General features: G+C 39.7%; 2 protein-coding genes across 2 annotated transcripts in view; both read right to left on the bottom strand.

The window, feature by feature from the left end:
* The window catches only part of LOC106700121, a 32,597-nt gene extending 30,648 nt beyond the window's left edge, over positions 1-1,949 (bottom strand). The window contains exons 1-3 of the mRNA XM_023330008.1: positions 1,851-1,949; positions 646-748; positions 86-223 (exon numbers count right to left, since the gene is read on the bottom strand). Of these exons, the coding sequence (XP_023185776.1) occupies positions 86-223; positions 646-722 (215 nt within the window). The 5' untranslated portion in view covers positions 723-748; positions 1,851-1,949. The remainder of the gene's footprint in view (positions 1-85; positions 224-645; positions 749-1,850) is intronic.
* A 773-nt stretch (positions 1,950-2,722) lies between these two features.
* Positions 2,723-13,803, bottom strand: LOC102234223 (protein EFR3 homolog B-like). The gene is made up of 23 exons (XM_023329718.1): positions 13,720-13,803; positions 12,742-12,991; positions 9,918-9,994; positions 9,694-9,821; positions 9,472-9,622; positions 8,526-8,647; positions 8,068-8,208; positions 7,454-7,549; positions 6,533-6,611; positions 6,322-6,457; positions 6,080-6,232; positions 5,860-5,971; positions 5,740-5,791; positions 5,430-5,602; positions 5,236-5,311; positions 4,875-5,036; positions 4,666-4,797; positions 4,528-4,595; positions 4,320-4,453; positions 4,130-4,218; positions 4,012-4,060; positions 3,830-3,936; positions 2,723-3,156 (listed from the first exon to the last, which is right to left on the bottom strand). The coding sequence occupies exons 2-23, from the start codon at positions 12,935-12,937 to the stop codon at positions 3,022-3,024; spliced, it is 2,568 nt and encodes an 855-aa protein (XP_023185486.1). The 5' UTR covers positions 12,938-12,991; positions 13,720-13,803; the 3' UTR covers positions 2,723-3,021.
* Between the last annotated feature and the right edge of the window lie 21 nt (positions 13,804-13,824).

Genomic DNA, 13,824 nt, shown 5'->3' with positions numbered 1-13,824 from the left:
ATTATCTAAGAATGATTTTGTTAAAAATATATTGAACATGTTCTTTAGCTGTTCAAGGCAGGTTAACGGGTCACTTTTAACTTACTCAGATTCAGGGATATTTAGTCTCTTAAAGTTAACAAGTGGGTTGTCCTTTGACCCGTCGCTCTTAAAGGACACACAGCTGGGTCCAGGTTCGGGTCCGGGTTCTGCTCCAGGTTCTGTTCTGGGTTCTGGTTGGTTCCTGTTGAACAAGAAGGATTTTTCACTCAAGTACTGAGCTAAAACATGTGGGAGCCCCTCAACAGTGCAATATGACTGTACTAAACTACAGTCATATCAATAACTCAGCATATGACTTCATTTATTGGATGTACAATAATTTAGATTTTATCTGTATGTCTGTTTAATTCTGAAATACATGCAAATGAAGCTCCTAAACTAAATCTGCAAACATTTATTCATACAGTATTAATGTAAATTAGAGAGACGTAAAATCTGATGGGTTTCCACGGAAACTTAGTCAAATATTTAATCCATATTCAAGCAGAAACAAATCCGTTTTTCATTTTCTATAACAGGATCTTAGTATGGTACATATTTACAGAGTTCAGCTGAGGATTTAACATTCTGACACGTTTCTGGCTTCATTATTCTCTGACTCACCTGATGTCCTTGTGTCCTGCACACAGGGACGCTTTAGAGGGACGGACTCTGTCCTCTCTGTCCTCACGCTGATCCATGCTGCTCACAAACCCACGAAATTCACCTGAGCAGAAATCACAGAAAACATGATCACAGCTCTACAACCATCACATGTGATGAAAAAGTAAAGTCCTAGCATTCACTTTCATCATGGATTCCCTTGTTTTGAAGTTTCAGACACTAATTAAGACTCTAGAGACTAAAAAGCTCTTAAAAATGATTTAACCATAGCAGAAAACTGATGTGTGTTGCAGTAAAAGCTGCAGACGTGGTTATTAAACAGTGTTATTATAAAAACAACACAAATCCTCATTAAAAATGATTGATTTAGGTTTAAATGCTTCCAACATTTTGGATCAATATGAATGTTAATGTGAACCACTCTGAGTTTCTGACTGCTTGTGCGTTTTCAAGTAAATAAAACTTTATTGCGGTCCTGAATTTAAAACACGTTTGATTTTATTTTTTGAAATATTCCCTATGAAAAACACAAAAGTCCCATTTTAAATTATTTTATGAAGTCTTAATGTTGTGCTTTATTGTTGTAGTTTTGTACTTGTATATTTTAATTGAATGATTTTTTATTTTTCTGCTTAGTGCCTTGGAAAAACAAGATTTATCTTAAATCTAAATAAAAAGAAAGCCAGAGTTTTAATTCTAACAGCTATTAAAACTCTTAAATTAGAAAAGTTATTTTTATGTTAGTTTTAGAAAAATTCAGATATTGATGATTCATTTAATTAAAGCTCAAGTTTGAATGAAAAAAGTAAAGAAAATCAACAAAAACCAAAGTATGATTGTTGGTTTGGTATATTAGGTAATGTGCTGTTATTCTTAATTTGCCCACTAGGGGTCAGAAATTGGCACGTATTGTATGAATTGAGCAGCTTTAGGAACAGAGACAGAAGCGGAAGTCAGACAGCTGCAGAGAAAAAATCACATTTCAGGAGAAATAAAAACTTTCAACTCGTGTTGTAATTCTGACGGTTTATTAAATGACTGTATTGATCTGCAGAGACTCAGAGCTGCAGGAAAAGCTGCCATCATTTACTGCTGCCCTGATTCTGCTCCGCTTAGTTTCTCTAAGATCTTCCTCCACTGGACTACAGCTCTGAATAACAGATTCCTGCTACTGGTTAGAAACACAAACACTAAAAACTGCTTACTTTACCATCCGACTGAGAACGTCGTCTGAGCCGAAAACTTTCTGAAAGTGAAACTAGAAGAGAAATCAGGAAATGCCATCTGCACCCATAGAGAGGGAGGAGGAGGAGGAGGAGGAGGAAGAGGATCCTTTATTCAGTAAGAGACGTTTCATCATTCAGGAAACAATCAAAATATTCATTAATCAGAGAAAATAACCAACAAGGAGAACAAGAAGAGTTTACATGTTAGGAAAATTACTTACCTGAAGTTTCTGTAAAGATAAAGTTCATCACCTTTTACACAGTTTTATAATTTTATTTAATGAATGAATTTTACCAAAAAGCCAACAAAGTTCATGGATGAAGGAAACAGAGTTTTCCTTAATGCATCCATTTCTATTTTACTTCAATTTGACCTTTTCTGTTTTTAGTCACATTTCTAAAATAAAATATTTGACTTTGAAGAAAATATTTAATGAAAAAAAAAAAAAGATTTCCAAGAATCTGCTTCTGTCGTCATTTCTGACTTCCTGTTTCCTCAGCCGTCTCCGTCATGAGTCCAGACATTTCAACTCTGTTCAAGTCAGAATCTGCCCATCAGAGTAAGTTGGTGTCACAATTTTACTAATAAACTTTCAAAACATTTGCCACACTTTGCTTTTCCTAAATGAATTTGATCAGATAAATCATGAAACGCTAATTCTTTGTAAAGTTTCAGTTTCATAAAGTTCAACGTCTTTAAGTTTTCAGCTGTTAGTCCTTCAAGTAGTCAGATGATGATGTTCATGTTTTTAACAAAAGCAGATAATCCAGATGTGTTTTAATGATCAGGGTTTGTTTTTATCTTAAATCCTTACAGAAATCACTGCTTTGGTTCTGGAAGGTTTAGAGGTATTTATAAGAAACAGAGACGCAGATAACAAGGTCAGGAAAAAGTTTTAATTTTAAAAAATGGCAAGGAAGAGACGGTGAAAACATCAAACATGTTTTTACTGTGAATTCATGGTCTTAATAAACTATATGAGAATTTTTAATCAGACCTTATTGTTTTAATAAATTAACAAAGAAAGTTTTTGTCATTTAAAAGTAACCAAACAGTCACTGAAAAAACTTATTACTTGTAGATGAATCATGTTTATGATCCGTTTTTTTACCGCTACATAAAATGCTTCATTATTATCCAGCTGGGCCTCTAATACACGCACAGATCAGGAAACTTCATCTCATAGACGGGCGTGGACCGCTGAGACGGCTGTCCTGACGGAGACGGAGGAGGACGGACGATCAGGTCAAAGACCTGGTCCAGTTTGGACTGAAGCAGCGACGTCTAAGGGGAAAGATGATACCGTCTGTCAGTCAGACAGTTTGACATGTTTTCATTAAACAGACAAAGTTTCTAATCTGACCAAAACCATAAACAGTTTTAAGATAAATTGTTCGGTTTGATTGGGGACCAACTTGTTACATTTTCAGCTGCTGTAGTTTTCTTTCTCTCTGCTTTCAGTCAAACAATCTAAACTAGTTGAACACCTGTTCCCCTCCTAGCCACTAGGGGCGCTGCATGAAGAACCACTGAAGGAAATGAAACAAAAACCTCTGAAGACACTGAGGGCAACTTCCTTCTTTATGAAATGGAAACCAAAATGGAGGCGTCAGATTTTAGTGGCTATTTGTCTTTGGCTAAAGACCACGAGTCATTTCTCCTGCTAGCGCTAAGCTAGCTGTTTGTTTTGGTTGTATTTACCCAGAATGCACTGCGCTGTAGTCCATTTACTGCTTGTGGAGCGGTCTCTGGTCCACTCGATGTTCACATATACATTTTAACTGAACATTTTCACTTCCACCAAACCCAGACTGAGGTCTGTAGGCGGACCAGTTTGATTAGCATTCACACCAAGCCAACGGTTCGGTTATTAATCTGAATAATAATTCACATTAATCTAACTGGAGTAGGATTAAAGCGGATTGGTGCCGGTGTGAATGCAGCCCAAGTGTCTCACCCTGGATCCACAGAGAGCTGCTATTTCCTCAAAAGGAGCCGTCTGAAACCTCTCCACCACCTCCATCCTCTTCCTCCTCTCCTCCTCCTCCACACCTCCACTATCCTCTAAAAGAAAAACAACGTCTCAAATAAACAGAGAAACAAATAAAATCCACATGCAGGTAAAAGGCAGCGGTTTACCAATGGCGTTCTTCAGCGTCTCAAAGGTGATCTGCTCAGTCTGAGGTTTCTGTGGAGCAGAAAGTGAAACTTAAATCAACGTTCAGATGAACAGATGAAGTTACAGACAGAAACAAACCTGAGGATCAGCGCTGGCCTCCTGGTCTATGGCGATCTGGAGGGAGATGGTGTCTGCGATACTCATCTTCCTGGACAGACGGTCTTCATCTGGAACAAAACTAAAGTCAGAGAACTAAACACTTCACACTAAACATTTCCTGTCTAAGAAAATCCTGAAACAAACTTGTTTACAGGTGAGGAGTGTGTACCGGTCAGCTGAGGAGTGTAAGGCGTGTTGAGCCGTTCACACTGCGTGCTGTAGCTGCTTCCTGTCAGCGCCTCGCAGACCTTGGACTGGACAAACAGGAGATCTTTGTCCACCTTCAGATCCCCGTTTGGGATCCTGACAAACCAAATCAATCAATCAATACTTCTTCCAATCCAACCGGACGTCGTCTGATCGGCTTGTTTTGGTACCTGGGTTGGTCACACAGGACGCTTTCAGGCAGCAGGTGTGGCGCCCCCTTCTGTCGACTCTCTATGACCTGCAGAAATATAAAACTAGAGTAGACACGCTGAACACACCTTCACTCCTTATTTCTACGCTCTGATCACCTGAGTGACGTGCTGATGGAGAGGCGGCGGCGGGCCGGTCTGCGACAGAACATGGAGGGCGGCGGCGCAGACGGCGTGAAGACTGCAGCGGTTCCAAACAGACAGACTCTCCTGATTGGTCACGCCCATTTCCTGAGCAGCCAATCACAGAGGAGTCCATGAGAGAGGAGGACAGCAACATGGAGACCCGCCAGGTGATGTGAGCTCACCTGCAGAGCCAGGATGAGTCGGATCAGGTCCACCAGAACCTCCTCACTGACCAGTTCCACACTGAGGACAACCAGTAAGATGAAGAGCGCCTGGTAGTGGCTCGGCCCGTTGGACTCCTCCTTACAGGCCAGGAAGACGTGTCTGTAGAGCCGCTGGGCGTGCTGCACAGCAGAAACACACATCTCAGAAAAATACCTTCAACGGCTGCAGCCCCCGGCTTCTCTTCCTCATTTTTATCTTCTTTTCTTTGTAATGTAATGAATTTTGTTGAGCTTCTGAACAATAACAATAAAAATCACCTGGATTCTAAATGTCTGCCGAACATGAACACAGAGCAGCAGCTGTGATCATCATCCTCACCTTCCTGATGAACAGGTTGTCCTGCCGGGAGCATCTGTCCTCCTTCTGCTCCAGAACCGACACGTCAAACGTCACACTGTCCACAAACAACCAACCAATCAACAGCAAGTTCAATTCTGCCGCCTCATTGGCCGATTCAAGCTGGTTTAATGCATCTGCCACTAGATGGCGGTGTTTGGCATGCCGGTCCTGACCTGACCGCGGTGATCCTGGCTGCGTTGTGACGGCGGTCGATGAGCGAGGTGAGGATGGACAGAACCAGCAGGCGGATCTCCGGGTCGTCCATCAGGGTGAAGGACAGCAGCGGCTCCAGGAAGGAGGAGGGCAGCGCGGTCAGCAGGTTGCTGCTGTCGTAGCGCTCCGAAACCTGAGGAGGAAACACATTTGTTTATTTATACATTATTGATTTGTCATTGTAGTGCTATCACTTGCTTGTTTAGTAAACTAAATAAATATATTAAAAATGAATGAATAACATTTATTTATTTAAACATGGCTCCCCACCTGCAGCAGAGACTTCAGCAGCATCACCTGGATCATCCTGCTGCCTTCAAACCTGAAACACGGGCTCTGTTACTGGTCGTCATGGTAACGACTAGATGGGACAGGGAGGGGGAAAGTTACCCGGTGTTCGGAGATCCCAGAGCCGGGTAGATGCCGGGGACTGGAATTTTCCCCATGATGAACAGCATGACCTCTGACCTCTGGTAGACAGGAAGTGTGTTGGCAAAGGATCCTGCAGCAGCACGAATTAAACTTTAATTAAAAAAACATTTAGTGTTTAAAATAATAACTCAGATTAAAAATCAAATCAGGTGATTTCATTTTTAATCCCGGTTCTGACCGATGGTTTTGATGACGGCATCCTGCAGCGTTTTCTCGTGAAACGACGTGGTTTTGTGTTTTCCGGCGTTGTCATAGTAACCAGTCAGCTGGTAGTCGACGCTCTGCCTGAGTTGCCGCAGCAACGTGTTGAACACCTCCAGCACGGTGGGACCTGCAGCACGGAGCAGAAAACTGTGAGATGGGAGAACCCGGTCCGGTCCGGTCCGGTCCGGTCCGGTTCTGGTTCTGGTTCCGGCTCACCTACGGATCCAGTGGCTTCGATCACAGCTGCCTCAGACAGAACCTCCACGATCCCGGCCCGGACGGACGCCGGACTCCTGCTGTTGGCGTCCAGGTGACCCAGCAGCTGCTGGATGACCAGGTGGGAGTGCTGGGACTGAAAACACATCATTTGGTCACAGCAGCGCCACCCGGTGGAAACACGGCGACACGGCGGAGCGGTTCTGCTGACCTGGATGGAGAACATGATGATCTGGAAGCAGCGAACAGCAAAGCTGCCTCCTTCCCACAGGCTGCGGCTGTCCAGGTGCCTGGACACACAGCTGACCCTCAGACACACTTCCTGTCCCAATGCTAACGCTAATGCTAATGCTAATGCTAATGCTAATGCTAACACACCTGAACTTTGGGAATAAGATCCACACAGTTTACCAGAAACAAGTTCAGATTTTCATAAATCAGATACATTAAGTCAGAGAAAATCTCTTACTTCACAAAATGGAGAAAGTGAAACATCCAAAAACTAAATCTGACCATTTTTTTCTTGTTCAAATATTCATTTGAAATATGACAGTTATATCCAGCAAGAACTGTTACGCCAACAATTCTTGAATATTGATAAACAGTAATGGTAGATTGTTTAAATTATGTAACATTTTCCCATGTTTTCAGTGAAATAATCTGCCAATAGAAGTAAAACTTCAGGTAAGTTAGTTTTGTTTATTTCAAGTTAGTCAAGATATTTGGTAAGATTTTGTATTTTTGCAATTTGAGGTTTTATAAATATAAAAATAAAGAGGTTTTCACCCTAATAAAGACATTATATTCTACAGATATAAGTTTCCAAGTCGTCTTGAATCAGCAAATCTCTCCTCAGTTCGATTCACCACTTCACAAAAACTGAATACGGCCCGTAAAATTAAGTAAATTAAATAAATAAAACACTCATGTTGGTGTCAGTTTGTTTGTTGCTTTTGGAACGACTGACATTACTAGCTGCAGGTTAGCCTGAAGCTAACCTCTGAAAACATGACAGTAACTCAAGTTTTAACCAGAAAACATGAAACTAATTTGCTGATCTAGCAGGAAAATGATCTTATTAGATGAAATGTTGCTGATCTAGTCAGTGAGTTTGAACTGAGGCGATTCTCACATGAGAACGGGTCTGATGGCGTTGTTGATGTGTCCGTACGCGGCTCGGCCCAGCAGCTCTCTGAAGCACACCTCCGTCTGCTCAGCAGGAGAGTCGCTGCAGGCAAACACATTCACTGATTCATCCTAATGAAACACACATTCACTGATTCATCCTAATGAAACACACATTCACTGATTCATCCTGAAGAAACACACATTCACTGATTCATCCTGAAGAAACACACATTCACTGATTCATTATAATGAAACACACATTCACTGATTCATCCTAATGAAACACACATTCACTGATTCATCCTGAAGAAACACACATTCACTGATTCATCCTAAAGAAACACACATTCACTGATTCATCCTAATGAAACACACATTCACTGATTCATCCTCATGAAACACACATTCACTGATTCATCCTAATGAAACACACATTCACTGATTCATCCTAATGAAACACACATTCACTGATTCATCCTAATGAAACACACATTCACTGATTCATCCTAAAGAAACACACATTCACTGATTCATCCTAATGAAGCACCAATGAAACCAGAACAGTCCAGGTGATGCGTCTGAACTTCCTGTTTCGTCATGGAGGCGGGGTCAGCTCACCTGTTGCCCTGCTCCAGGTTGACCAGCAGGGCGGGGACAATCTGCTCCATGTGCCGCGGCTCCCAGATGTTGACCTGCAGCTCGTCGTCCACCGTCTTCCTGACCACGCCCTGCAGGCCGCGGATCCCCGACACGCGGATCCTGAACCACAGAAAGTCACGTTTGTTCTTCCTCAGAGCCAAACAGAAAACTGATTTCTGTCTTTACCCAGTTATTTTAAAATTAAGATTTGTTTGACAACCAGAAATATTTATATTTACATTCTCTATGAGGAGAAAATACCTTTTTAGAGATCTGAAACATCAGAAGCAAATGAAAAATTATCAAAATATTTCTAAAGTTTTTTGCAGATTAATGTTTTCTTCCAAAATCTTGATAGTTTAACAGTTTTGCTCATTTGAATAATTTTTTGACAGCAGAAACCGTAAAAGTTTCACGTAAAGCATCTGGAAACTGACTTGATCCGAGTGTCGGGGTCTTCGTGGTCGGAGTGACACATTTCACTGAACCGAGACACGAAGAAGTCGTAGCTGCGATGGTACGAAGGCGTGTCCTCCTCGATGTTCGCAAACTTCACAAACTGCAACCAAAACAAACACAAACCACAAAAACAAGACAGAAACATTCAGTTTCATTTTAATATTCAAACACCATTTGCTCCAGGTTTCCTGGCTGATTTCATACAAACAATCAATTTACCACAAAAACTAGTTTGTATGTTAACTTTAAATTATGTGAAAAACAACAAATCTAAACATCCTGACCGAATTCTAATTCTGTGTAAATCTGTCAAAATCAGAATAAAAAAACAAACATTCTCAGATTTATGTTAATTATATTGTTAGTAAATGAAAATATTTAAACAACTGTTTCTTCTTATTTGGTATGTTTGAGTTTTAAGACTAAATTTGCCTGATGAAGCACAAACACTTCTGATTCTGAGAAAAAAAAGAGATTAAGTTCAAAATTCTGAGAAAAAAAATCTGAGAAAAGTCAACAGTTTGAGAAAAAAGTCAAAATTATGAAGAAAGAAAATCAGATTTTTTTTAAAAGTCAGAATCCTGAGTAAAAAGTCAAAATTATGAGAAAAAAAAACAAAATCCTGATAAAAAAAAGTTTGCATTCTGAGAAACATGAAACTTTTGCAAAAAAAAAAAAAAAGATCAGAATTCTGAGGGAAAATTTCTGAGAAATTTTTGTGAAAAAAAGTCAGAATTAATTTGAACACATCATCAATAATTAATTAAACTCTCAGTCTGGCTCTGCTGTAAAGCTCACAGAAAGGATGGTAACATAAAAGCCACTTTATGAAAATATTTTCTGTCATTTGTAATTTCCTTCTTAGAAAAGTAATGGATTAAAGCTGGTCTGCTGTGGTGTGTGGACCCAGGTGTGTGTTCGTACGGAGCCGGTGGCCAGGATGTGCAGGTGCGGCCTGTCGGCCTCCAGCAGCAGCCGCAGCGTCCCGAGGAAACTCTCCACCAGCAGGTTGATGCTCTGGCAGTGGCAGGCCAGCAGCAGCTGCTCCATGGCCTCCAGCGCGATGCACACATACCTGGAACGGCAACAGCTGCTTTAACGGGGCGCTGACTGCTAAACCAAACCCGACATGGTTCTGGTTCTGACCCGTAACGGTGGCGGTTCAGCTCTCTGGTCAGACGCTCCGACAGGTAGGCAGCGATCCTGTCCAGCTTCTCCGGCGCCGACAGAGCGAAGAAGGTCAGCTTCTCCATGTTGGCCTTGACCAGCCCATCCTGAGCAGACAGCACACGACCTCATTATGACCTCACCACCAGGGACAACGCTCTGTGTGTGTGTGTGTGTATGTGTGTGTGTGTGTGTGTGTTTACCTCTGGGTCTTCAGGGAAAATGTTGTCCACCAGCCGTTTGTAGCGAGGACGCAGCGCCCAGCAGCAGCCACACACACCTGGAACAACAAAACATAAAGATTCTTTACGTTTGTCCAAAGTTATTCAGATTAGTCTCAATCATTTAATATTTAAAAATTACATCATCAGACAAAACAAAATGCAAAGTTAAGAGGAAATTTTTATATTTTAAGGACTAAAATGACAATAATTCAAGAAAAATAACATAGTCAGAGCAAATAGATATTTTTTCCAAATCAGTTTCTTTCCATAAAAACACTTATAAAACTTTAATAAAAGCTGCAGCTGTTATTAACACACCATCGTGTGTCTGGTGAATTTTTGGTTAAAACATGTTTGTTTTTCATTCAGTGGGTAAAAAATCTAGAAATTTTATTCAAGTAAAAGTAGAAATACTTTAAAATATAATTACTCAAAGTACTGCGCACTAAAAATACTCCTAAAGGTAAATTTTGTTCAAATAATTACTCAAGTAATTGTAACTAGTTTCTACAAACTCTCAGACGTCAGTTCTCCTCTCAGCCAGCAGGGGGCAGCAGAGCGTCTGCTGGCTTTAATCTCTAATCTCTCATATTGAGTTTCAGGGATTAAAAGGTTGTCAAACCGTCACAGTCAGGAATCCCCACTTCTCCACCTTAATCCCAATCTGAACCAGAGAGATGAGGCTTCATGTTGTGGGTCCAGATGGACAGAACCGGGCCGCGCCGCGGCAACGCTGCAACGTCTCAGCAGTTAATCCTGCTGCTGCTGCTGCTCGTTGCATAACGTCTTTATACTCTTGTTGTTTTCCGTCAAAAGAGCTTAAAGAGTCCAGAACGCGGTTCAACACACACAACTGGACATATGACCCGTTTGGACCTCAGAACCAGAAACATGCCTGTAATCAGCTCTGCATAATCTGGTTTATGGGACCAGAGAATTACTGGATTCAGTTTAAATCCAACCACAACGCTGAGCTATGAAGGCTTTTCACATGAAACCTGCAGGAAAAGCAGAACTTTCTATTAAAATCAAAGGTCAGGTGCAACTTGTTTGGAAAGAAAAGGATTTTTCCCAAAAAACAAGTTAATAGTTGCAAAAACTAAATAATAGGAAAGTAACAGAACAATGTTTTACATGAGGCAACATGAAAATATGACTCACATCTTTATCTGGAAGATTATGACTGACCTGCATTTGCTCTGATGAAAGTTTAAATTCTGCTTTAATTTATATAAAAAGGGATTTAAGTCTTAAAGGAAGATTTATTAAAGCTCAATATCTATTTTGTTCAGTTTTAGCTGCCTTATATTTTACAATTCCAAACTTTAAAAAACATTTTTCTCAGAATGAGAACCTGAAGGAAACTGGTGCAAAATTATGTTTTGAAAAGTTAAATCTGAGTTTTGTTAAAATCTTCAACTGGTAGATCTGTATTAATTTATCCCACAATAAATGCAGTTTGTAGATTTTTGATACTTTTATTCTGTTTGTTCAGCAGCAGTGAAATAAAACAATCAGACTTTATTAAAATAAACGATGGAGTTTTTATTTTTAGATTCTCACTCAGTAACTACAGCAGCATCATTTTTCTGTCTGATTTTTAAGGTTTTATTGTTTTAATTTCATCCTAAAGTTAAGAAAAAAAATCTGGACTAAGTAGCCAAAAGGATTTGATCTGAAACCAAACCAATCGATAAGTTATTGAATAGATATAAATACCATTGTGCCAATGAAATCAATAAATCCATCAGTTCTTTATGAACAGAAACATGTTTGGTCAGAGTTATAAGTTATAATGTTGGGAAATTATTATTATTATTTAAACATCCAATAATCAGCATCAGTTTGTGAATATCTGCAGAGATTGGACGAGGATTAAGACTGAAATCTGTGGTGGGGAATTATAAATTATGAATTATAAATAAATTATAAATTATGAATTATGATTACACTCCAAACCAATCGGTTGGGTTTGATAAAATGAAATATATAATAATCAGCTGATAGCAGGAAGATGAAAAGGTCAGATGGAGATAAATGAAACAAACTGAAAAATTTAAAATATTCTAAATTAATTTTACATTTTATTTCTTCTATAAATAACAGAAATGTGATTAAAATCCCATCATTATTCTAAATAAGAGGAAACAACCTTTAGAAATATGAAACATTATTTTTAAAATATATAATTTATAAAGAGATTTAGTCAGATTTTAAAAAACGCTAAATTTAATTCGACGATGATGCAGAAAAATGAGATTTATGGTTAATAAATGATAAATATTATCTTACCATACATGAGGATGATTCCTTCAGCTCACATCCACACACCAGTGGAGATAATCCTCACACACACACACACACACACAGAGCATCATGGCTCCGCCCACTTTCATTCATGCTCAGCCTGGTGGAGTTTCAGGATCTCAGAGGAAAAATGTTCTGAAAGCTGGAAATGTTGTCAGATTAATAATGAAGAATTGATTAATCGGTTTATTATTGAATCTTTTAAATTTGCAGACATAATTATATGAACCTTTTAGATGCCAAAGTGAAGATTTTTAAAATAATCCTTCATAATGAAACAGACCCACAGCATGATGCTTCCACCACCGTGCCTGGTAACCTGACCTCCTTCTGGATAATTTCAATTCTTCTTCTCTCAGATTTAAACATCTAAATAAGTGAAAACTCGCCTGAATGTGAAATAATCAGAGGAAATAAAAGCTAAATAAAACTTCTGCCTCTGGTTTTTCTTTTAACGTTGAGATAAAAGAGCAGAATGGACGGGTGGTCCAGTTACCGCCAGAGGCCTGGTGGTCCAACACGGAGCAGCAGTCCTGCAGCAGCCGGCGAGGGGCCTCCGCCACGGTCGGCATGGCAACCACCCTGGGCAGGCTGATGCTGGGGAAGCTGGGCAGACTGGGAGGGTTGGCGCCGCGGGGCAGAGAGCTGAGCAGAGCCGGGACCGTCACCACGCGGGGCAGAGAGCCCGGCATCGCCGTGGCAACGACCGCAGAGCAACAGGAGCAGAAGAAGAAGAAGAGGCGGTCCTAAAGTAGAAGAAGAAGAAAGTTGCTTCAGCACATTTCAACACATTCCTCTGGGAATTAATTCAACTGGACCCGGTCATTATAATAATAATAATAATAATAATAATAATAATAATAATATCTGCTCAAATTAATTAAAAATATTCATTATTCTTTTATTTTGGTGATTTTTAAATACATTTCAGACACAGTTGGGAGACAAATGAGGAAATAAATTATCATTTTGCTGAAATTACGTTTTCATGTAAGCTGAAATATGAACTTGAAGCTATAAATATTAACTTTAATATTTTAAATGATCATTTCTGGAGTTTATCTTTAATTAACCACTGCATAAATAAAGTATATTTATTGATCACTGTTTTACAGACGATCATTTTGTTTTCATGCTTTAGAAAATGAACTAAAGTTTGGAATCCAGAGAGAATTGTAGCCAATATTCAGACAAATAAAAATAAATTCATTTTGTTTTGTCATTTCTGACAAATATATAATAAAGTCAAGATTATTTATTTCTGAAAAACTCTGCAGCTAAACAATAAACAGAAGAATGAAAACAGTAAAACTGTCTGCTCATTCTTACAGAAAAGTGAATAAATTAAACATTTGGTCTGAAAACGTTGCTGCTATAATTCAAACTCCAGCTAAAGTTTCCCAACAGTAATAAACAGTCGACCGTCTGACTCTGACCTCTGACCTTCAGCTCCTGCAGTGAATCTGTTTCTTACCTGCTGCTTCCCTCCAACGCTCTGATCAGCTGCAGCTTATGCAACATCTGCTGTCCTGCTGCTCCGATCTATAATCAATACGTTGCTCCGCCTCTGACGTCATCA

Source organism: Xiphophorus maculatus, chromosome 24 (genome assembly GCF_002775205.1).
Source record: "Xiphophorus maculatus strain JP 163 A chromosome 24, X_maculatus-5.0-male, whole genome shotgun sequence".
NCBI classification, from domain to species: Eukaryota; Metazoa; Chordata; class Actinopteri; order Cyprinodontiformes; family Poeciliidae; genus Xiphophorus; species Xiphophorus maculatus.
This window is presented reverse-complemented; position numbering and strand designations above follow the sequence as displayed.

Excerpts from the sequence above, each read along its gene's own strand:
- LOC102234223 (XM_023329718.1), bottom strand. The coding sequence starts at position 12,937 with ATGCCGGGCTCTCTGCCCCGCGTGGTGACGGTCCCGGCTCTGCTCAGC. Across the intron at positions 9,822-9,917 it reads TTTTCCCTGAAGACCCAGAG|GATGGGCTGGTCAAGGCCAA; the intron begins GTAAACACACAC and ends CTGTCTGCTCAG. Across the intron at positions 4,219-4,319 it reads TTACACTCCTCAGCTGACCG|ATGAAGACCGTCTGTCCAGG; the intron begins GTACACACTCCT and ends GTTTTGTTCCAG.